Below are 22,759 nucleotides of genomic sequence, written 5' to 3' on the forward strand. Positions count from 1 at the left end.
TTCACTTCTAGAATAATTGTCTTCCCTGAAACCAGTTCTTCATGCCCATTTTATTGAGGAGTCTCCCAAGAGCACCCTGCATGTCCCTGTTCCTCAGACTGTAGATGAAGGGATTCAGCATGGGGGTGACCATGGTGTACACCACTGAGGGGATCAGACTCATCTTAGAGGATGGTGTGGCTACAGAGCTGAGGTAGGCCCCAAGGCCTGTGCCATAGAACAAGGAGACCACCAAGAGGTGAGATGCACAGGTGGAAAAGGCTTTGTATTTGCCCCCTGCTGATGAGATTCTCAGGATGGAGGAGAAAATCTGAGAATAAGAGAAAAGAATCCCAGTGAGAGGAAAAACAGCTAGGACGGTGGTCACAGAATACACCACTATGTTTTTAATGAGGGTGTCAGAATATGGGAGCTTCAGGACTTCAGGAAGATCACAAAAGAAGTGGGGGATTGTGGTATTAGTGCAAAAGGACAACCTCAAAACAGTCAGGGTCTCAGACAGGGGTCCCATGAGACCAATCACCCAGGACCCCAGAGCCATCAGCCCACAGAACCGTGGGGTCATGAAGACCACGTAGTACAGCGGGGGACAGATGGCCACGAAGCGGTCATAGGCCATCGCTGTCAGTAGTGAATTGTCCCGGCAGCCAAACACAATGAAGAAAAACATTTGTGTGATGCAACTTGCAAAGGTAATCACTTTGTTCTGAGTCTGGATGTTCACCAGTGTCTTTGGAACAGTGGTGGAGGTGAAACTGATGTCAGCAAAGGACAGTTTGGAGAGGAAGAAGTACATGGGGGTGTGGAGGTGAGAGTCTGAGATGATGGCCAGGATGATGAGCAGGTTCCCTGTAATGGTGACCAGGTACATGGGCAGGAAAAGCCCAAAGAGGAGAGACTGCAGGCCAGGGTCATCTGTGAATCCCAGGAGGAGGAAGTTTGTGACTCCTGTTTCATTTCCTGTTTCCATGCAGCTGCCAGATTTACCCATGAGGAGGCAAAAAGAAAAACAAAATTCACTCTAAAGGGATTCCCCAAGATGACCCATAATAGCTATTATTCAAATTCACAGAACTCAATAAATTATTCATTTTGGCTGATGTTGGCTCATTGGATGTCTTTGCTGACAAGTTGTAGTTACCATTGCTACCTGAAAAAATCAGCTTTAGTTCAGTGGTTCTCTAACGGTGTTCTCTGGAACAGCAATATGAGCATATTTATGGAACTTGTTAGAAATGTGCATTTTTAGGCTCTCCTGACCAACCTGCTCCCACACTCTGGGTCTAAACAATCTCTCTTGGGATTCTGGTGCACACACACACACACACACACACACACACACACACACGCTTGGGAAACAGTCTCCAGTGTTTGTCTACATATCTAAGCAATCTTTTCTTTTGTAGCATCCCTGGTGGTTGCTCTGGCATGTTCTGACTAATGCATTTGGGAATGAGAATTTCCTAATTCTAGGCAGATTCATCAGTCATTGGAAAGGTCTTTGTTTTACTATGCTGGCTTTTTGCAGTTTTTACCTGCCTCATTCTTTGTTCCTTGGATGGTCCTTCTATAGATAATGTTAACAACCTCTCTTAATAGTATCTCCCTTTTCCATTTCATTTTAATTACCACATTCCCAACCTAAGGTGAGAAAACCTGGAGTTGTTAAGTAACATACCCTAAAGTTTCTAAATGTAAAATGGAAAGTTACATTTTTTACCATATGATCCTAACAGGACAAAAATTACCACCATATTGAAATGGCTCTTTATACTTCCCATTTCAGATATTTACTTTCTTGTTAAATTTTATTTATGATGAATATATTTGGGTTAAGTTTAATTTTATGTTTTCTTCTCCTAGGTAATCAGTAAATGGCCACTGCCAGTTTTTCCGAATTCAGATACTATATTTCCTTTTTCATATTCTTGTTAATAAATGATGATAAATGATTCTCTATGTCAATAGCAACAAACTTTCTGGCCTTTTTTCATGTTTTTAATTATTTATCTTCATAATATAATTAAAAGATGAGTCTGAAATTCACCTGGTATTATTTAAACACTATCATTATTTTATTACTGGCCCCAATCTGTTCTTTGGATGAATTTTAGGATCTCTAGGTATGTTGAATGAAAAATACTATTAGAATTTTATTAGAGCCCATTAAAATTATAAATCAATTAGGAAAATTTGACCTCTTTACTATGCTCACATTCTCTTTCCAATAAGAGATATTTCCCTCTAGATATCTCAATCCCACTTTGAGTATCCTTTCTTGAAGTTTGTTTTTAAACTTATAGATTATATTACTTTCTTGTTAGCAATTTTTAAAGACAATTTATATTTAATGTCATGAAGAATGATACTCCTCCATAGTATATTTCAGCTATTGCAACTATATTAATAAAAGTTTTAATTTTCTGTATTGATGAAGTGTCGTTTTACTTCTGTGTTTCTTTATAAATTTCATTTACTATCAATTTCTAATAGTATAAATTTATGACACTTTTTTTAGGTTTTACTTAATTGTTGCAAAATTCCAGATTCTTGTTAAAATGTATAGTGAGGTTTGGAATTCCTCTTTTTTTCTTTGAAAGCGGATAATCTAGAGTTTTGTAATGTAATATGAGCCTTGCTATCACATTAAATATGAAATTTTTAAAATCATATTAACTTATATCTTTGCTTCCTGGTATTTTACAGGGGACTTGTAAAGCTATGAATAAGTGTTTAATGATTAGTTAAATATTTAGAAAAATGATGTTATACTAATCTCTAAAATGTAAATAATTTTGAAACATTAGATATAGAACAAGACAGTATATCAGTTCTCTGAAGGAAACATAAAGAAATAGTATAAGGAAAATAAATATTATATACTTGAACTTGGCAACATATTCTTTGAAAGTACCACTATTTCCTGAAAAAAACTTTTGTGTAGAAAGTAGAAAAATAAAAATCAGTAATAGGAGTTATATACTAAAAAACTATCAATGAAAACATTTCTTGGAGAACATCAGAATGCAAGAATAATGTATTTGGTGATAGAGGTTAATAACTTTGATTTACAAAGCCTGCATAACAAAGTGTAGATGAATGCACTGCTGTAGAAAAGATGCAGCATATTAAATATTCATAAAATAAATGTATAAGAGTAGTAGATGTTTGACACTTTGGATGGAGAAGAATGAAGGCACTTGTAATGAATGGCTTAGGAAAAATGACAAGATCTTGGATAAGAAACGCTTAAGAGATGCTGATGCTAAGGGAAGGCCAATGTCCGTTAGGAAGGTAGAGAGCTTCAGAATTGGCTTCTAGAAGCAAAAGAAAGCAATCTGAGAAGAAGCTGAGAGGAAGAGAAACCAAGAGGGATGCAGAAACTAGCTGCTTAGAATTCCTTTGATGGACTCATTGCATTGCTCTTATTTATCATCTTTTGAGAGCTCTGCCTGCCTCCATACCTGCTGCTCACATCAGGAATTCCTGATGATCCTCTGTTCTTTAGGTGACTTGGGTTCAACTCAGCACCAAGTTTGACAGGGATGTGGCATCAGGCATAAGTCCTCTGCAACGTACAGTGGAACTCACCCTTTCCTGACGCAGTAGAGCTAGCTGAGTGGATGATGGAGGTGTACTTACTATTTTCACAGCCTCAGAAATTACATTCTAATGAATGCTCATTAAATTAATTATCCCATTGTTACTCTATTCTCTGAGCAGTTCGGTTCCCATGAGTGAGGTAACCAAAATAGAATGATATTTTTGTGTGTTGGTAGTTTTGTACCTTTGGGATTATCTTGTTTTGCAAGATATTAATTTCCCTTTCCCTGGGCTCTTTGTTCATGGTGTTACTTTTTTCTGGACTCAATCTCCTCTATTCATCATTCTCCGTGGGTATTGCCTCATATATGAAACAGAGTTTCTTTATCTATCAATGATGCGAACAGGCACAGTTTTCAAGACTGTGCAAATCCTGAGCACCTTCACTTAAAGCTGAAGACAGGGAACACATCCAACTGCACATAAAAATTTGCCAATGATGTCAAACATATCCTCAAGGTTAAAGGTGCAGTATACATAAAGTTCCAGGCGTGTGGTTCGGGGAGAGGTGGGTTGAGAATGTGAGAGGTGGGTGGGTTGGCTGTCCAGGTAGTCCTCTGCAGGTATCTGCAGCTTTCCAAGTTCAAAACTTGCCCACTGGTTAACCTTCAATATTCCAGCCCAGAAATAAAGACTATCTTTAACAAGTTACAAGGCATTGCTTTTACAGCCTGTTGTGGTTTGGACTTGGAATGTCCTCCCAAAGGCTCGTGAGCTCAGAAGTGGGGCTTGTGGAAGGTAGTTGGATTATGAGACACTACAGCTGGCTTGTTTTTAGGAGGCAGAGCTGGATTTGAGGCCAGTGATTGGAGGTGTGTCCTGGAAGGGTACATTTCCCTCCTTGGCTCCTCCTTCCTCTCTCTGGTGGCCATGGTGTGAGCAGCTTTCCTCTATGGCAGACCCTCCCACCATGCCCTTTGTGCCTTGCAGCAGATTGACCATGAACTGAAAATGTGAGCAAAAATAAACTTCTCCTTCCTTAAGTTTATAGGTTTCCAGTATTGTGTGCCAGTAACAAGAAAGTGATCAATTCACAGCCCAAATCACAATTTATTAAAACAGTTCAGAATGATGAGAACAACTGGACACAAAGCAACTGTTTTTGAAAGGCTGTCTTTAGCTTAAAGAAGTAATGAGTGGAATGAGAACTTTCTCATCCCTACCATGGAAGGAACCCCTACCATGGAGCTTACAATGCTCATGAATTCATATCTGATCTGTGCTTTATTCCTGGATTGACTCTGTTCATTCCTACTTCTCAGGAATGGGTGACATTTCTGCTTAATATTGGTGTAGAGGCCTCAGCTGCTACAAGATATAAACTGGAAAGAGCCTTGTGAAATCCATTGTTGGACAGAGAGAAAGAAAATTATTGAGGACATTGCAGAGGACTTTTACTTGAGAGGAGTGTTAGAAAGTATTTGTGTTGTCATATAGCAGGAATGTTACTCTTTGGAGAGCTAGCTGATTACTGTTTATTTTGTTAATGCCCTGACTTTTGTGATTAGTATACTCTATGTTCTTTCTTTTGTCTTTCTTCTGTTTGTCCTTCTTCTATCTTAAACATTAGACTCCACTTTAACATTGCACAAATAACATTGTGCATGGACTTATGGCCTATGGTAATGACATGTAAACATGTTTTGTGGAAGAGAAGTATATGTTTCATACAGGCAAGCAGGAGCATCTCAAGTAAACTGATTTAGAACACTAGGGATTCTATGCATTTTCATCTTAGTGATAGTGGATTTTTGAGTGGAGGAATTATTGAACAGACTTCTATTTTTAAAGATCATTCTGGCATGCTATGCACAATATAGGAAATGGTACCTTTAATCACTCCAGATAAAGCCATAGAGACAGCTATTTACAAACCTGAAAATGCCAAAGAGGATTAAAAGGCCCATTAAATAATCTAAGGCAAGTGGTAAAAAAAGATAATATTTATATTGAAAGATTGCTGATCATGTCTATATAACTAAGATAATAGGTAATATGGTTTGGGTCTTAAATGGCCCCTAAAGACTCATGTGTTGAAGCTTGGTCCCCAGCTGACATGCTATTGGGAGGTAATGGGTCCTTGAGGATGTGGGTGCCTGAGGATGTGGAAGGTTGTAGTAAGTACAGTGGCACCTCAGTTCATAAACCCTTTTGTTTGTAAACAACGTGGTTCACAAACAGAAGCATTTGGAAAAATTTTGTTTTTGTTTTTGTACTCTGCATTGGAAGACAAACATGATCATGATCATCTTTCCCAAAAATATGTGGCCATATTTTCCAAAATCATATCACAAATTAAGGTTCTGAACTGTGGTACTACTGTAGTTCATTGTGGATTTGTCTTTGAAGGGAGTATTAGGATCCCTGTCTTTCCCTTTCTCTCTCCCTCTTTACTTCTTTGCCACTATGAACTGAGCTGCTTTGCTCCACCCTGTGCTCCTCACCATGTTGTTCTGCTTCACTACAGTGCCAGAGAAAATAGGACCAAGTGACAATGGACTAAATCCTCTGATGACAAGCCAACATGAATCCTTTCCTCTGTAAGTTGTTTTTCTTAGGTATTATGTCATGAAAATAGAAAACTAACTCACTAGAAGATGGATAAGGTCGAAGAAGAAGAGTAGATTGATGTGATCATTGATGTTGATTGTATTACTTTGGCCATGGTGATGTAATTGTCCTAGTCAGTTGTGCTTCCTGGTATACCAAGACTGAGATTGCCTAAGGGTCATTACAGGCTTAAAACACAGAGGCCAACTAAACCTGGAAGACAATCCAAGAAGTAACCATTCCCTGAGGGTTCTGAATACTTGCAATAAAGATACTTGCAATAAACAATTTGCAAGCAGCAACCTAGGAGTTAAACCAAAAACATCATCAACAACAACAAAAACTAGAAATGAGAACGCACATAAGCAAGTCTCAAAACAAGACTTCCAGATCATGTAAAGCAGCCACAAGTGTCAACAAGATGGCATAATCTGAAACTCAGGAACCTCTCATCCCTCAACTGGCAATCAGAGTATGTGGAAAAAAGTAATCAGAAATAATTTATCAGATAATAACAGAGATGGTATACTCAAGGAAAGACATGCTTAATAACTCTAGAGCAGATACAGATAAAAAAAAATAGAGGAGCTCAGGAACATGATGGAATCCCAGCATAGGAAACAAATGGAATCTTTAAAATAGATGAAAAAAGATATCCAGGAGACTAAAAACTCCATTGAAAGTTTACGCAGCAGAAACACCCAATGTGAGGACAGAATATCACATATAGAACACAGGATTGTGATCAGTGACCAGGAAAAGAAATAGTCTTAAAAATACCAAAGGAAAATGAGAAAACAATCCAGCAGCTGCTAGATGATGCAAATAATAACATAACCCTGAAAGAAGTCAAATAAGAAAGAGTAGAGAGTGCAAATGACATTAAAAAAACTTGTTTACAGAAGTAATGGCAGAAAACTGCCCAAGCAGAGGAAAAGAACTTGACATACAGAGAAGTGAGGCATATAGGACTCCAACTAGCCATGATCAAATAATCCACACCTGGGCATATAATAGTTAACATTCCAGAAACCCAACAGAAGAACAAAATACTACAAACAGGTAGAGAAAAGTAACAAATCATATACAAAGGCAAGCCCATCAGAATCACAACAAACTTCTCAACACAAACCCTCAAGTCAAGAAGATCCTGGAGTGAAGTATTTCAAGCCCTAAAAAACACAACCTCCAACCCAGATCTAAGTAACCTGCAAAACTATCTTTCAATCTTGATGGAGAAATAAGATAGTTTTATGACAAAGAGCACCTGAGGAACTTCATGATTACCAAACTAACATGCAGAAAAATTTTGAACAATATCCTAGGAAAAGAGAGTGAAGATCACAACCAATGAAGCCCAACAGAATGAATTCATCAGACAAGACAAGAAATTAAATGCAAAGTGGAAGAATCCAACAAAAGGAAAATGTCATGAATAGGATAAGTCGATACATGTCAGTTATAACCACCAATGTTAATGGTCTCAATTCACCAATTAAAGAAATAGACTGGCAGAATAGGTCAAGAAGCAAGATCCAACAATACGCTGCATACAAGAAACACAATTAAAAAAGAAACTCATAGACTGAAAGTTAAAGGGTGAAAAATAATGACCCATGTGACAGGAATTGGAAAAAAGCAGGAGTAGCTATCCTCTTTGCAGATCAAATGGATTTTAAACCAACACTAATTAAGAGAGACAAAGAAAGACACTGCATCCTTGTAAGGGAAAAAATCCAAGAGGAAGACATGACAATAATGAATATATATGCACCAAATACTAGTCCACCCAACTATATAAAACAAATATAAACAGACATGAAAAATCAATAAGCATTAATACTACAGGAAAGGGGACCTCAATACCCACTGTCACAAATCAATAGAACAATTAGACAAAAATAAACAGTGAAATACTAGAACTCAATCAAACTCCTCAACAAATGGACTTGACAGATGTTTACAGAGTGTTTCAATACACAATATCAGAATACACATTCTTTTCAGCTGCACATAGGTCATTGTGCAAAATATACTACATACTTGCTTAAATAAATGTTTAAGTAAATGCAAAGGAATTAAAGTTATCCCCTGCTATTATCAGATAATGGTGCCATGAAATTGGACCAAGGAAAATGCAAGAACTTTATAAACATATGCTTCTGAACAATCAATGGTTCACAGAGGAAATTAAAGAAGAAATCAGACAGTTTCTACAAATAAGTGACGTCAATACGACATATTGGAATTTTTGGGACACAGTGAAAGCAGTCTTACAAGGGAAATTCATAGCAGTGAATGACCATATTAGGAAAACAGAGAGAGCTCATATACAAAAACCTGATGCTGAACCTCAAGCTTCTAGAAAAGAAGAGGAGGACAAAGCCAAAGCTCATACAAAGGAGGAAATTATACAGATCAGACCAGAAATCAATGCAATGGAGACTAAGAGATCCATACAAAAAGTCAATGTAGCAAAGAGTTGGTCCTTCAAAAGAATAAATAAAATTCACAAACCTTTTGCCAACCTTATCAAAAAAGAAAAGAAAAGACTCAAATCCAAGCAATTAGGAATGAAGAGTGAAATTACAATTGACAGAGCAGAAATCCAGAGGATCATCAACACATGCTTTGAGAACCTATACACCATTAAGATGGAAAACACAGAAGAAATTGACAGATTGAATGAAAAAGATCTAAAAATTCTAAACAATCCAATAGCACACAATGAAATTGAATACATAATTTAAAAATTATCAACAAGTAAAGCCCAGGTCATGATGCCTTCACTACTGAATTCTACAAGACATTAAGAGAAGAACTATTGACACTACAGTTTAAACTTTTCAATGAAATTGAAAGGAAAGCATACTCCCAAATTAATTACTGGAAGAATGCATCACCTTGATTCCAAAAGCAGAGATTGATGTAACCAAAAAGAAAAGAACTATAGGCCAACCTCATTAATGAACATAGATGCAAAAATCCTCAATAAGATACTGGCATACAAAATGCAGAAGATCATCAAGTAGATCATACACCCTGACCAAGAGAGATGAATCCCAGGGATACAGGTATGGTTCAACATGTGCAAACCAATAAATGCAAAACACTCTATGAACAGAGCCAAGGACAAACCATATGATAGGCTCAATAGATGCATAAAAAGCATTCAACAAAATCCAACAGAAATTCATGATAAAAAACTACAAAAAATTGGAATAGACAGTCTCTATCTCAACCTGATAAAAGCCATCTATGAAAAACCAATAGCCAACATCACTAAATGGCCAAAACCTAACATCCTTCACACTAAAATCAGGAATAAGAAAAGGATGTCCACTATCACCACTCCTTTTCCATATAGTTTTGCAAATATTAGCCAGAACAATTAGACAAGAGTAAGAAATAAAAGGAATAAAGATAGGAAATGAAGAAGTTAAATTGTCATTATTTGCTGATGACCTCATATTCTATATAGAATACCCCAAGAACTCCACCAAAAGTCTTCTAGACTTAATACCAAAATTCAGTAGAGTAGCTAGATACAAGGTCAACACACAAAAATCATGAGCCAGTATAGTAAAAATGCCCATACTTCCAAAACTGCTATAGAGATTCAATCCAATCCCAATTGACATTGAACAGCATACTTCACAGACCAGGAGAAAAAAAATCCACAAATTCCTTTGGAACAACAAGAGACCTAGAATAGCAAAAGAAATTGCAGGCAACAAAGACAAGGTAGGGGGTACCACAATTCCCAACTTGAAACTATACTGCAAAGCTATTGTAATAAAAACAGCAAGGTAATGGCAATGAAACAGACCTGCAAATCATTGGAACCAATTAGAAGACACAGAAACAACTCCAGACACACTCAGTCACTTCATCTTTGATAAAGGAGTCAAGCACCCTCACTGAAAGAAAGATAATAAATGGTGAGGGATAAATTGGGTTTCAACTTGCCAAAGATTAATACTAAACTTATATTTCTCAGTATGCACTAAAATAAAATTGAAATGGGTCAAAGATCTAACTACTAAAGCAGAAACACTAAACTGGCTGGAAGAGAGGGCAAAGATTTCATGAACAAAATCTCAGTCACACATGAACTAGCACAATGAATCAATAAGTGGAAACTCTTCTCATCAAAAACTTCTGCACAGCAAGAGAAACCAGCAACAACGTGAAGAGATAACCCACAATAGGGAAAAAAATTTTCCAGCCATTCCTCAGACAAAGAACTACTATCTAGAATATATAAAGAATTTACAAAAGTCAGAGTTCACAAATTTAATGACTCAATCCAAAAATGGGCATCTGATATGAACAGATATTTCTCAGAATTAGAAACAGCAAATAAGCATTTTAAAAATGTTCGATGTCACTGGTAATTTGAGAGATCCAAATGAAAATAATGCTGAGATTCCACCTCACCCTGGAAAGAATGGCTTCTATCAAGAAATCAACCAATAACAAATGCTGCCAGGGATGTGGGGGGAAAGAACACCTCTCCACTGTTGATGGAAGGGTAGACTGCTGCAACCACAATTTAAATTAGTATAGAGATACATCAAAAAACTAAGACTAGAGGTCCTAGTTTGACCCAGCCATTCCCCTGCTGGGTATCTTCCCAAAAGTATTAAAAGCATCATACCACAGCAGTATATATGCATCCATGTTGAAAGTGGCACAGTTTTTAATAGCTAAATCATGGAATCAGCCCAAGTGCCAATCAACTGATGCCTGGATAAAGAAGATGTGTTTTTTTATATAAAATGGAGTACTACTCAACCATAAGGAATGAGAAACTAAAGATATTTATAGCTAAATGGATGCCCATTGAGGCAATACTCAAGTGAAATGAATAGGACACATATTTGTAAATACCAAATAGTTTCAGTGGTGTGAGAAACTGTACATGTAAGTAAAGATTAAAATGTGTAATAGATAATGTGAAATAGGAAGAAAAGGTGCAAAGAGGCAGGGGAAGTGGGAGGGGTAGGGGAGAAGAAAGAAGGGAATGGAATTAACATGAGAAAAGGAAAAAAATGGAAACAAAGTCTTTGTACATAGAGGGGGTGGAGGGGTTTTAGGCAGGGCAGGGGAATGGGAAAAATTAAGAATCAAGTTATATTACATAAAGGTATAAATCTCCAATGATGAATGTCATTATATTATATACCTGAAATGTACCAATAAAACTAATTAAAAATAGCTGTGAGAATATTGAAAGGAAAATGTTATATGGTAATTATGTAAATGTTTATCATAACATACTACTGCCAGAATATGAAAGTGTGGTACTTCAAGAGGAAAAGGCTTAATGGAATATATTAAGAAATTCAAAATCTACAGTAATCAAGGCAGTGTTGGTGTAAGGAAAGACATATAGATCATTGGAATAAAACAGAGGATCTAGAAATAGAACCACACACATATGGTCCACTGAGTTTTGAAAGATTATTTAACATTAGCATTTTATAGAATAGAAACTCAGTTCAAGAGCCAAGGAAGAGATAGTGTTTGCAGCAAATGGCACTAGAACACCTGGTATCCGTATATAAAAAATTAACCTCAACTCTTTTTTTCAATACATGAAAATATCTTGGAGGGATCTATGAATCTAAATAAGAAAGCCTAAAAGTATAAAACTTTAAGAAAAAATTATAAGGGAAAATATTTATGAATTCAGGGTAGGCAAGAACTACCTAGGATACAAAAAACATGATGTATAAAAGAAAAAATTTGATAAATGGGATTCCATCACTGCCTTGATTACTGTAGCTTTAGAAGAAATCTAAAAATTAGGTACTAAATGTCTTACAACACTGATTTTGTTTTTAACTTTTTTAGCTCCTTTGTACTCCTACATAACTTTTAAATTTCAATATCCAATGCTTCATTTATAGCAAGAATACATGGACCTGAATTTTTATATATACCTTGTGTTTTCTAATCCTGCTAAATTCAAATACAAGTTCTAGGGGCTCCTAGAGATTTCTTAGTATTTTCCCTGTAGATGATCATTTCATCTACATATAAAGATTTTGCTTCTGCCATGCCAATCCTATCCTAGTTGTGTCATTTTATTGCCAGACTATTTTGGTGGGGCCTAGGTTTCAAAGTTTAATGGAAAGATGATGAGTAAGCATATCTGCCCTTGTTCCCCACCTTAAGGAGAAAGCATTGTATCTTCTCCATTTATATAAGGCATTCTCACTGGAAGTATGGAGTACATGTCTTAAATCTGTTGAGAAGTTGCTGTTCTACTTCTAGGCTCCTGATATCTTTTACCATGAACAGCTGTAGAATTTAGTCCAATACTTTTTCTCCAACTAGTGGCAGGATCATATGACTTTTTCCTTTCCTCCATTAAAATGATGACTTTTGGGGGTGGATCTTCTAATGCTGAACCAACACTGCCATCCCTATAACAAAACCACTTTCTACATCCTGCCCGATCTTCCTTCCAATAGTTTGTCTTGTTAAACAAATTTCTATCTATGTTCATACATTTTTCTTCTATTATCTTTATCCAGTTTTAGGATTAGCACAATGTGACTTCCTTAAATGAGGGGAGAAATGTTCCTTTTTTTTCTGCTTTAAATGTTTGATATAATTTATCAGTAAAAATGTATATGAGCCTGCTGTTGTCATATAGGTAGGTTTTCAAGCTAGGAATATATTTTCTTTAATAGGTGCTATTCAAATATTATATTTCCTCCAGAGTTAGTTTCATTAATTTGTCTTCCAAGGTACTTCTTAGAAGTTGTCAAATTTATTCAAAAAAGATTTTTGCAATATGCTTTCAATATCCTTTTAAATTCTGTAAAATCTGTGATAATGTCTCCTAGATCTTAATATTGTAATTTAAAAAATGTATAACTGATATTGTGGAACTGGAAGAAAAGGTCTAAAAGACCAGGGGAATTGGGAGAGGTAGGGGAAGGGAAAAAAGGGAAAGAAAAAAATATGAAAAGAGGAAAAAAATGGAAACAAGGTCTTTGCAAATAGGGAAGTGTGAAGGGGGTGAAGGGAGGGCAAGGGAAGGGGAAAAAATAAGAACCAAGAAACTCATGTAAAGGTACAAGATCCCAATGATGAAAGTAACTGTATTTTATACCAAAAACGTACCAATAAACTTAATGGGAAAAAAAAGAAATTCAGGAACAGCAGCCTACTGACAAAACTGTACATAGTAAAACATGTGGGTTTCCACTTCTGAATATACTCAAAGCCCAGGCATTGGAGGGTATCTGAGGACACTTAATTTCACAACTCAGCTCTTGGGAATATTCACATAATGGGGCACAGTTATCTAAGAATGACTTAACATACTCAACCACACATGTGTAGCATGGACAAGGTCATGCAGCAGCTGTTTAGTCCCACCATGCCTCAGTAAGCTGATAAGAATATAATTGTGAATTGAAGGAAATATAACTTTTTAATAGCTGTAACTGCTGTTTTGCTGAAGGAATAATGGCATGCAGCTCTTGAGCTCTGGACTGGAGCTCCAACTTTCATGCTCTGATGCTGAGGATTAGCTCCCCATGTGTTGTTCTTTATTGGGGAATTAATTAATGAACTTACTCATGCATAAAGGATTATATTGACTAAACAGACCCTTCTCCAGGTGCCTCCCTGAGGAGGCTCGGCTCTCCCAAAATATTAACAAGAGAATGGAGAAAGCCAAAGGAAAACAGTGTAAGAGTCAATAATATAATCAGACTTGAGTACAAGTAATAGGTTTGGTTGGAGATAAAATGAGATTAAAAATTCAGATTAAAATTCAAATTAGAAAAGTGACTATTAGAGATGAAAGTTACTTTAAGACTATTAGAGAAGAGGAGTCAGTTGTTCACTGAATTAAACACCACATAGTGGCCTAAAAACAGACTACAATATTGGTGAATATTTGCCTCAGACCCCTCTGTATACTTTAGGAATAAAATTATTTTTAACTTAGAAATGCTTTTTCCCAGAATGTGACTTATCTCTGAACCTTGAAGAGAGTTCCTATTTGGCTTTCACAAAATAATGTACCACTTGTGGAGAAAGATACATCGTAGGGCTCCTGTACTGGAAGCTAAGATCGAGAAGACCTCCATGGCCACCATGACCTTCCCCTTGGTGCTGTGGTACACAGGGAGGAAGGTGACCCACACACTGCAGAAAACCAGCATGCTGAAGTCAGGAACTTGGCTTCATTGAATTTCAGGCAGATTCCTGGCCAGAAAAGCCACAGTGAAGTTCAGGAGGGCCAGGGAGCCCAGGTATCCCAGGACACAGTAGAAGGCAGTGAGTGAGCCCTTGTTGTACATGATGATGATGTGGCCATCATCTGAATGTACATCTGTGTCAATGTAGGGTGGATTTTTTTCCATCCAGATTCCAGAGAGTGAGCTGGATCAGGGAGGAGAAAGGGATGATCGAGTTAGATTCCCCTGATATCGGCAACTGCCTCATGCTGCAGTGGCCTTAAAGGTCAGCATCACAGTAATGCTTTTGGCTAAGATGGTGGAAACAGCCTCAGTGAACACAACTCCAAATGTAGTCTGCTGGAGGATGCAGGTGGCTGTTGGGATGTCCAAGGAAGAGTAAGGAGCAGAGAAAACAGAAGGTGAGGGAGATGAGCAGGGTATAACTGAGAGCCTGGTTGTAGGCCTTGACAATAGGACTGTCTTGGTTCTTCACAAAAAGCCCAGGAACAAGACCTGTCTGTGCCAGCCAGAACCTCAAGGGCTCTTCATAATGCAAAGAAGTCACAGACTTTGGGAGAGAGCAATTTCTCTGCATGTTGCTATACTGATTGTCTGGGCATTTCACACACTGCTGCATGTACTGCGATGACCCATTTTTAACTCACAACCTCACTTTCCTCCAATATTGATACTTTCAATGATGACATGGGCTTAGTTAGACATTTCTTTTCTTTCTCACCATTTGGTAAAAAGGAGAAAGCTGGAGAGCACTCCTGTATTTCCCAGCACAGTAATTATTGTAGACAATGGTCACAGAGTGAAACCCACAGCCCCAAATCTCATGGTTTTATCAAGCAATGAAACTCTTTTATATGATACTGTAATGCTGGCTATTGGTCAATTTACTTTGGCCAAAGTCCAAATAATGTACAACAGAAAAATTGAACTCTAAGTTGAACCATTGATTTTATTAGTATAAATGTGTGGTGTTGATTTATGAATTGTGACATAAAATTAAACATAATGGTGAAGGAGAAAGAATAGACTATTCAGATGATCTCTTTAATTTTTGTACACTTAAATTGTTCTTAATATCAATTCTCTTCATTTCAAGAAAAACATTTCTCATAGTGAAAAAATACACATTGAGTCTCACAATTTGTATTAATGTATAATAACTATAACAATTTTTATATTTAGTACATACCAAGATAGGTAGGGGTTGGGATGGTCCTGTAGCAGTGTACTTTAATGCATTCTCCTGTTACATGCAAGGACCACAGTTTGATCCTTAGCACTACAAAAATGATGAGCCTACATGTTTCTGAATTGTGCACTGCAATATGCACACTCTACACACAGACACATGAAAGTAGAGTAGAGCCAGCATTTCTACATGCTGAGATAACCACACAAGTTTTTGACCTACTAGATACAAACTCTCAGGGCCAGACTATCATTGTGGGTTGTACACTTTGGGGTCATGCTGCTGGCTGGACAGGGATGTCATTTCCTGGATTGTTCTGCTTAGTTAGCACTATTTCTGTGACCTGATGTGGGAAGATGAGGAGAGATGAATCCTGAGCAGAGGATGATCTTCCTAGTACAACCTAACACTGAGGTAGGGTGAACTAAGGCTTGCTGACCTCATCTCCACTCCCTTTCATGCCCACCTCTTGCAAAAGAACTTGAGATATTCTTATTTGAGAAGAGGGCCTGAGAAAAGACAGAAACCATTTGAAAATTGCATCAGACCTAAATTCACACAGTTCAAAATATTTGATTTTCCATCAAGCTCATGACCAGAACATGAGATTCTGCTTTTTATAAGAGGTCTTAGAGCAATTGGATGTATCTTTGTTCATCAGCTGACATGCTCTGCCCCATGCTTTGGTCTCAGGCTAAGCCTTTTCACTAGTGAGCATAACCTTATAGAGCTCTCTGGTCTGGTTGCCTCTGTTTTGTACCATGAAGTCCTCACACTGTATCTGCTGTCCAGTGGCATCCACTCTGAGTGACCTTCCCTTGGTCAGGCAATAAGTCCCTGTATGGGGCACAAGTTACTGGAGGCTGACCAGACCCCCAATTGCTCTACCAAGGATACAGCAGAAGGATAACAAAAGACAAGACAAGATCTTTACTGCATAAAGGGGGTCCAGGATGGTCAAAGCTCTTATAAGGCTAAGACACTCTCTCCTAAAGCTTACCATTATTTATTGAATACATAGTTCTTGCAGGGGTAAGGGGAGGGCAGGGAACAGTGAAGTGGAGAGCACTGATACAAGCAGTGTCCTAGCAACAAGGGAACAAGGCATGCTAGCTGGAGCATATCATTGATTAATGAGAAAACTGCTTTTGCCCATAGATTAATTTTTGCTTGTATGCAAGTTGTGTCCATGAGTGATGTTGCCCTTAGTGCAATATTGTCTTGTCATCCAAGATGTCACAGCCTAATGGATCATTGAGACCTTTGCTGTGACCAGCAGCATGGGGAGTTGTTACATTCCCACACACCAAATGCTGCCTTTTCAGGCAAGATATTGTGGGCTAATAGACATACTCAAACTTTTAATATGAAAAGCCAATTTATAAATTTCCAGCTCACTCAGGCTGATCTTCATTAATCTTTCACACATGGTGTGAAGTCCATGCTTAGGATAAAGAAAATATCACAGGGCTGAGAATTTCCAACACATTTCCTGATGAATAAATCAGCTACGTGAAAGGGCTGCCTTTCTACAAATATTAGCAGTGAAGAAACCCATCAATAAACTGGTAATAAGATTCAGAATGAGGGTTATGAAATTTTATATATACAGGGCCACACAGTAAATATTTTAAGTTTGAAGATCCAGTGGCCTCTATTGGATCTTCTCCCTTTGCAGTTGTACTGGAAATACAGCTGCAGAAAATGGGTGTATACACAATGGGAAAAACTTTTTGCCAGCTACACATCTGAGGACTAATACCTAGAAAATAAAAAGAACTCAGAAAAATTAGACCTCTCCAAAATAAAAGATCCAGTCAAAAAATAGGCAACTGAAATGAATAGATACTTCTCAAAAGATGTACAAAATGTACAAATGGCAATAAATACATAAAAAATGTTTTAATATCTCTGACCATTAGAGAAATGCAAATTAAAACAACACTCAGATTCTGTCTTACTCCAGAAATAATGGCTATCATCAAGAAATCAAATAATAAATGTTGGTGAGGCTGTGGAGAAAAAGGAACCCTTCTACACAGTTGGCAGAATGTAAACTAGTACACCGGTTATAGAAATCAGCATGAATATTTCTCAAAAAACTAAAAACTAGAAATTCCATTTGACCTACCTATTCTCCTTCTAGGTATTTTCCTGAAAGAGTTAAAGACATAATAGTATACAATGATTAGAATGAATAATTGAAAATGTAAAATAGGAAGAAAAGGTCCAAAGGGGTAGGGGTAGTGGGAGGGGCAGGGGAAAGGAAAGAAGGGAAAGGAAAAATGATGAGAAATGGAAAAAATGGAAATAAAGTCTTTGTAAATAGGGAAGGGTTGAGGGCATGAAGGGAGGGCTAGGAATGGAGAAAAAATAAGAACCAAGATGCATTATGTAATGGTACAATTCCCAATGAGAAATGTAATTGTGTTGTATACATACAATGTACCAATAAAAGAATTTAATTTAAAAAAGACATAATAGTACAGTAATGCTTGCATACTTATGTTTATAGCAGCATAATTCAATAGCTAAATCTTTGAAGTAGCCCATATATTCATCAACAGGTGAATGAATGAAGAAAATTATATTCATACAGAATGGGGTACTATGCCATATAGAAGATAAACTTGATCCTTGTGTAGGAAAATGGATGCACTTTGAAACTATAATGTTAACTGCAATAAATAAGACATGCAAGCTTAAAAAAAAGAAAGAAAATAGGCACATAATTTGAAATCAGCTTGGACATCTCAGTGAGAATCCACTTCAGGAAAAGCAAAATAGTATGATGTCTTTTCAACAGATGGTGCCACACTTGTGTGGGGGACCCTAGAGGACATCACATATCATAGAAACCCCACTACACTGCCGGCCCTTAGAGAAGAAATTAAAAATGCACATGCAGCAATCTCGATGGCCAAGGTAACCCAAGCAGCATTTCTCTGTGCTAACTAATGTCTGGAAGATCATAGTCACCCCTTGGTACTGGGGATCCCTGCAGTTAGGTTCCAGTATCCTGTCCAGTATATGATGCCAGCCTGAAAAACATACATTAACATACAGAACTAGCAGAGAGAAATCAGGGTGCCAGGATGATGAATGCTGGTGTAACTCACCAAGGGCCTGGTCAGTCCCAGGCACTAACTTTATTGGCAATCAATTGGGGTAAAAGCAAGCTAAGTGCAGTTTCTATGGAAATTAAAGTAAACAAGGCTTGCAAAGGACAAGACAAAGCATTCTCAAATTAGGAACAGAATAGACAAACTGTATGATTGTAACTAGAATATTGTCCTTTTAGTCAGAAGGTTTTAGTTGTGGGAATGGAATTTGGGTGCAAGTTACTCTGACCTCGGCAAGTAGGCAGCAGCCAGGCTCACCTCTATAAACAACACAATTGAGGGGTTAACTCTTTAAACCTGCTTTGGGAATACTCAATATTACAGTCCTTTGCAACTTGGAGCACTTCTTATAATAGCAGAGGCTAAAGTTACCTTGTATTAATCTTATGATCTCAATATAATTGTAGTTTTAAAATATTTATATATTTTATTTTCTTAAAATGTGCACACATTTTATTGGACTCTATCTTATGTCTGATACATGTTGTGTGATAAAATTATAATGAAAGTATAAATTTTTAAACTTTAAATGATTAAAATACAGTAAAAGACTTTATTTCTTTCTCTTGTCTAATTGCTGTGGCTAATGTTTCCAGAACTATATTGAACAAGAGTGGTGATAGTGGACATCCTTGTCTTGTTCCTGATTTTAGTGTGAAGGATTTCAGTTTTTGACCATTTAGTATGATATTGGCTGTTGTTTTTACATAGATGGCTTCTATCAGTTTGAGGTAGAGACCATGTATTCCAATTTTTTGTAGGGTTTTTATCATAGATGCATATTGCATTTTGTCAAATGCTTTTTCTGCGTCTATGGAGATAATAAAGACAGGTAATGAAGAAGTCAAATTGTCATTATTTGCAGATGGCATGATACTCTATATAGAAGAACCCAAGAACTCCACCAAAAGGCTTCTAGACTTAATAACCAAATTCAGTAGAGTACTTGGTTACAAGGTCAACACATAAAAGTCAATAGCTTTCCTCTACACCAATGACAGACTCACTGAAAGAGAAATAGGGCAAATAATTCCTTTCACAATAGCATCCAAAAAACTGAAATACCTAGGAATCATCCTAATGAAAAAAAAATCAAAGACCTCTTCTCTGAAAACTATGGCATTCTGAAAAGAGACATTGAAGATGATATCAGAAAATGGACAGACATCCCCTGCTCCTGGGTAGGAAGGATTAATATAGTGAAAATGGCCATACTTCCAAAACTACTATATGGATTTAATGCAATTTCAATTGAGATCCCATCAACATACTTCATAGACCTTGAGAAAACAATCCAAAAATTCATTTGGAACAAGAAGAGATCCAGAATAGCAAAAGCAATTCTAGGTAACAGAGACATGGCAGGGGGTATCACAATGCCCAACCTGCAACTATACTACAAAGCTACTGTGATAAAAACAGCATGGTACTGGCAAAGAAACAGACCTGAGGACCAGTGGAACAGATTAGAAGATGCAGAACAACTCCAGACACAGCCATCTCATCTTCGATAAAGGAGCCAAACACCCTCACTGGAGGAAAGATAGCCTCTTTAATTAATGGTGCTGGAGAAATTGGGCTTCAACTTGCCAAAGATTAAAACTAGACCTGTATCTGTCACCATGCACTAAATTAAAATCAAAATGGATTAAAGATCTAAATATTAAAATAGAAACTCTGAACCAGTTAAAACAGAGGTTAGGAAGAACCCTTGAAAACTTTGGTGTAGGAAAAGATTTTACGACCAAAACCTCAGTTGCCCGTGAACTAGCACAAACAATCAACAAGTGGGATCTCTTCTCATTAAAAATCTTCTGCACAGCAAGAGAAACCACCAGCAGTGTGAAGAGACAACACACAATGTGGGAAAAAATCTTCCCCTGCTCTTCCTCAGACAAAGGTCTACTATCTCGAATCTATAAAGAACTTAAAAAGATCAGTCCCCTGAAATTTAAAGACCCAATCCAAAAATGGGCATCTGAAACGAACAGACATTTCTCAGACAAAGAATGAGAAATAGCAAATAAATACATGAGAAAATGTTCAACATCACTGGCCATTCAAGAGATGCAAATGAAAACAACTCTGAGATTCCACTTCACTCCAGAAAGAATGGCTGCTATCATGAAATCAACCAATAACAAATGCTGACGGGGCTGTGGGGAAAGAGGAACACTGCTCCACTGCTGGTGGGAGTGTAGACTGGTGCAAGCACTGTGGAAATCAGTATGGAGATACCTCAAAGAACTAGGACTTGAAGTCCCATTTGACCCCGCTGTTCCACTGCTGAAGATCTTCCCCAAAGAATTCAAAGAATCATACCACAGTGATATATGTGCACCCATGTTCATAGCAGCACAGTTTGTAATAGCTAAAACTTGGAAATAGCCCAAATGCCCATCAACTGGAGACTGGATAAAGAAAATGTGTTTTTTTTATAAAATGGAGTACTACTCAGCCTTAAAAAATGAGAAATGAGAGACATTTATAGCTAAGTGGATGCACATTGAGGCAATACTCTTAAGTGAAATAAATAGGACCCACATGAATAAATACCGAATAGTTTCTCTGGTGTGAGAAACTGAAAGTGTAAATAAGGACTAAATGTATAATAGGTAATGTGAAATAGGAAGAAAAGGGGAAAGAGGAAGGAAGTGGGAGGGGTAAGGGAAAGGATAGAAGGGAATGGGATTAATATGAGAAAATAGAAAAATAAGAACAAAATCTTTGTAAATAGGTAGGAATGGAGGGGTTGAAGGGAGGGCTGGGCAAGGGTGAAAAATAAGAACCAAGAGAGACTATGTAAAGGTGCAAATTTCCTATGATGAATGTCATTGTATTTTATACCTAAAATGTACCAATGGTTAGAATGAATAATCAATAATGTAAAATAGGAAGAAAAGGTCCAAAGGGGTAGGGGTAGTGGGAGGGGCAGGGGAAAGGAAAGAAGGGAAAGGAAAATGATGAGAAATGGAAAAATTGAAATAAAGTCTTTGTAAATAGGCAAGGGTTGAGTGCATAAAGGGAGGGCTAGGAATTGGGAAAAAATAAGAACCAAGATGCATTATGTAAAGGTACAATTCCCAATGAGAAATGTAATTGTGTTGTATGCCTACAATGTACCAATAAAAGAATTTAATAAAAAAAAAAACAGTAAAAGCGACTTTGCCTTCATTTCCCCCAAACACTTTAGACACACTCAGCCCATTGTTCTTACCTCTTTCTGAAAGAGTCTTGGAAAGTCTGTTTTATGAATGTCTTTATTTGTACTGACCTGGCTGCCTCAATGTCCTGAATTGATTCAAAATGTTTACCTTTCATGGTAACTTTTTACTTTGCTTCAAGACAGAATTGAAATGGTGCTGTATTTGGTAAGTAAGGTGAATTAGGGCACAGAGTAGTGTTCTATGAGCCTGCATTTCTATTGGACAGCACTAAGCAGTAACATTCATTTCATTTTTTATCTCACCTTTTAAAGACACTCAGAGCAGAGAACTTCCAAAACTGCTCAGGAAGTGGCAAGGATCATGGTAGGTGTGCTTGAAGGAAGAGAAAGTATTTTAGGTGGATTAATGGCAATGTGTCTGTTACAGTAAAAATTATTTCAATTTGTACAATCACTCCATATTGTAATCACACCTCATATTCATAAGGAGTAACTGGAATGGACAGAGGAGTAAAAATGGAGAGATGGAAGTGGTTTCCTTATGATGACAAAAATGAGTCATGTGCAGTAATTGTGGGAATTATTTAGAAGATAATATTCCAGGACAAACAGATCTTGTGTGTGTGTTATGGAAATGGAACATGTTTAGAAAATTGAGATCCAGAAAGAGATAGACACATCTAAGTTTATAATCTAGCCATGTCATATTTTATTCATGAATGTCCATCTATTACTAAAAATCAGAGAAATGCATGTTCTCATTTAGAAGTAGGTAGCTAATGCCTACAACAAACTGTATATTGAATGTTCAATGTTCGTTCTGTGTAAAATATGAATATATTCATAATTAACACAATAATACTTTTTTCAGGTACCTCAAAGTGAAAAAACTGAGTCAATC

At 37.1% G+C, this 22,759-nt stretch overlaps 1 protein-coding gene across 1 annotated transcript; it reads right to left on the reverse strand.

The window, feature by feature from the left end:
• On the reverse strand, positions 1-970 carry LOC147820501 (olfactory receptor 7C2-like). Its single transcript, XM_087204166.1, has one exon. It carries the CDS (start codon positions 968-970, stop codon positions 8-10), a length of 963 nt encoding a protein of 320 aa, XP_087060292.1. The 3' UTR covers positions 1-7.
• Positions 971-22,759: the final 21,789 nt, after the last annotated feature.

This window comes from Heterocephalus glaber, unplaced genomic scaffold (genome assembly GCF_053883595.1).
Source record: "Heterocephalus glaber isolate CG9 unplaced genomic scaffold, H.glaber_assembly_v1.0 deba00001868, whole genome shotgun sequence".
Lineage (NCBI taxonomy): Eukaryota > Metazoa > Chordata > Mammalia > Rodentia > Bathyergidae > Heterocephalus > Heterocephalus glaber.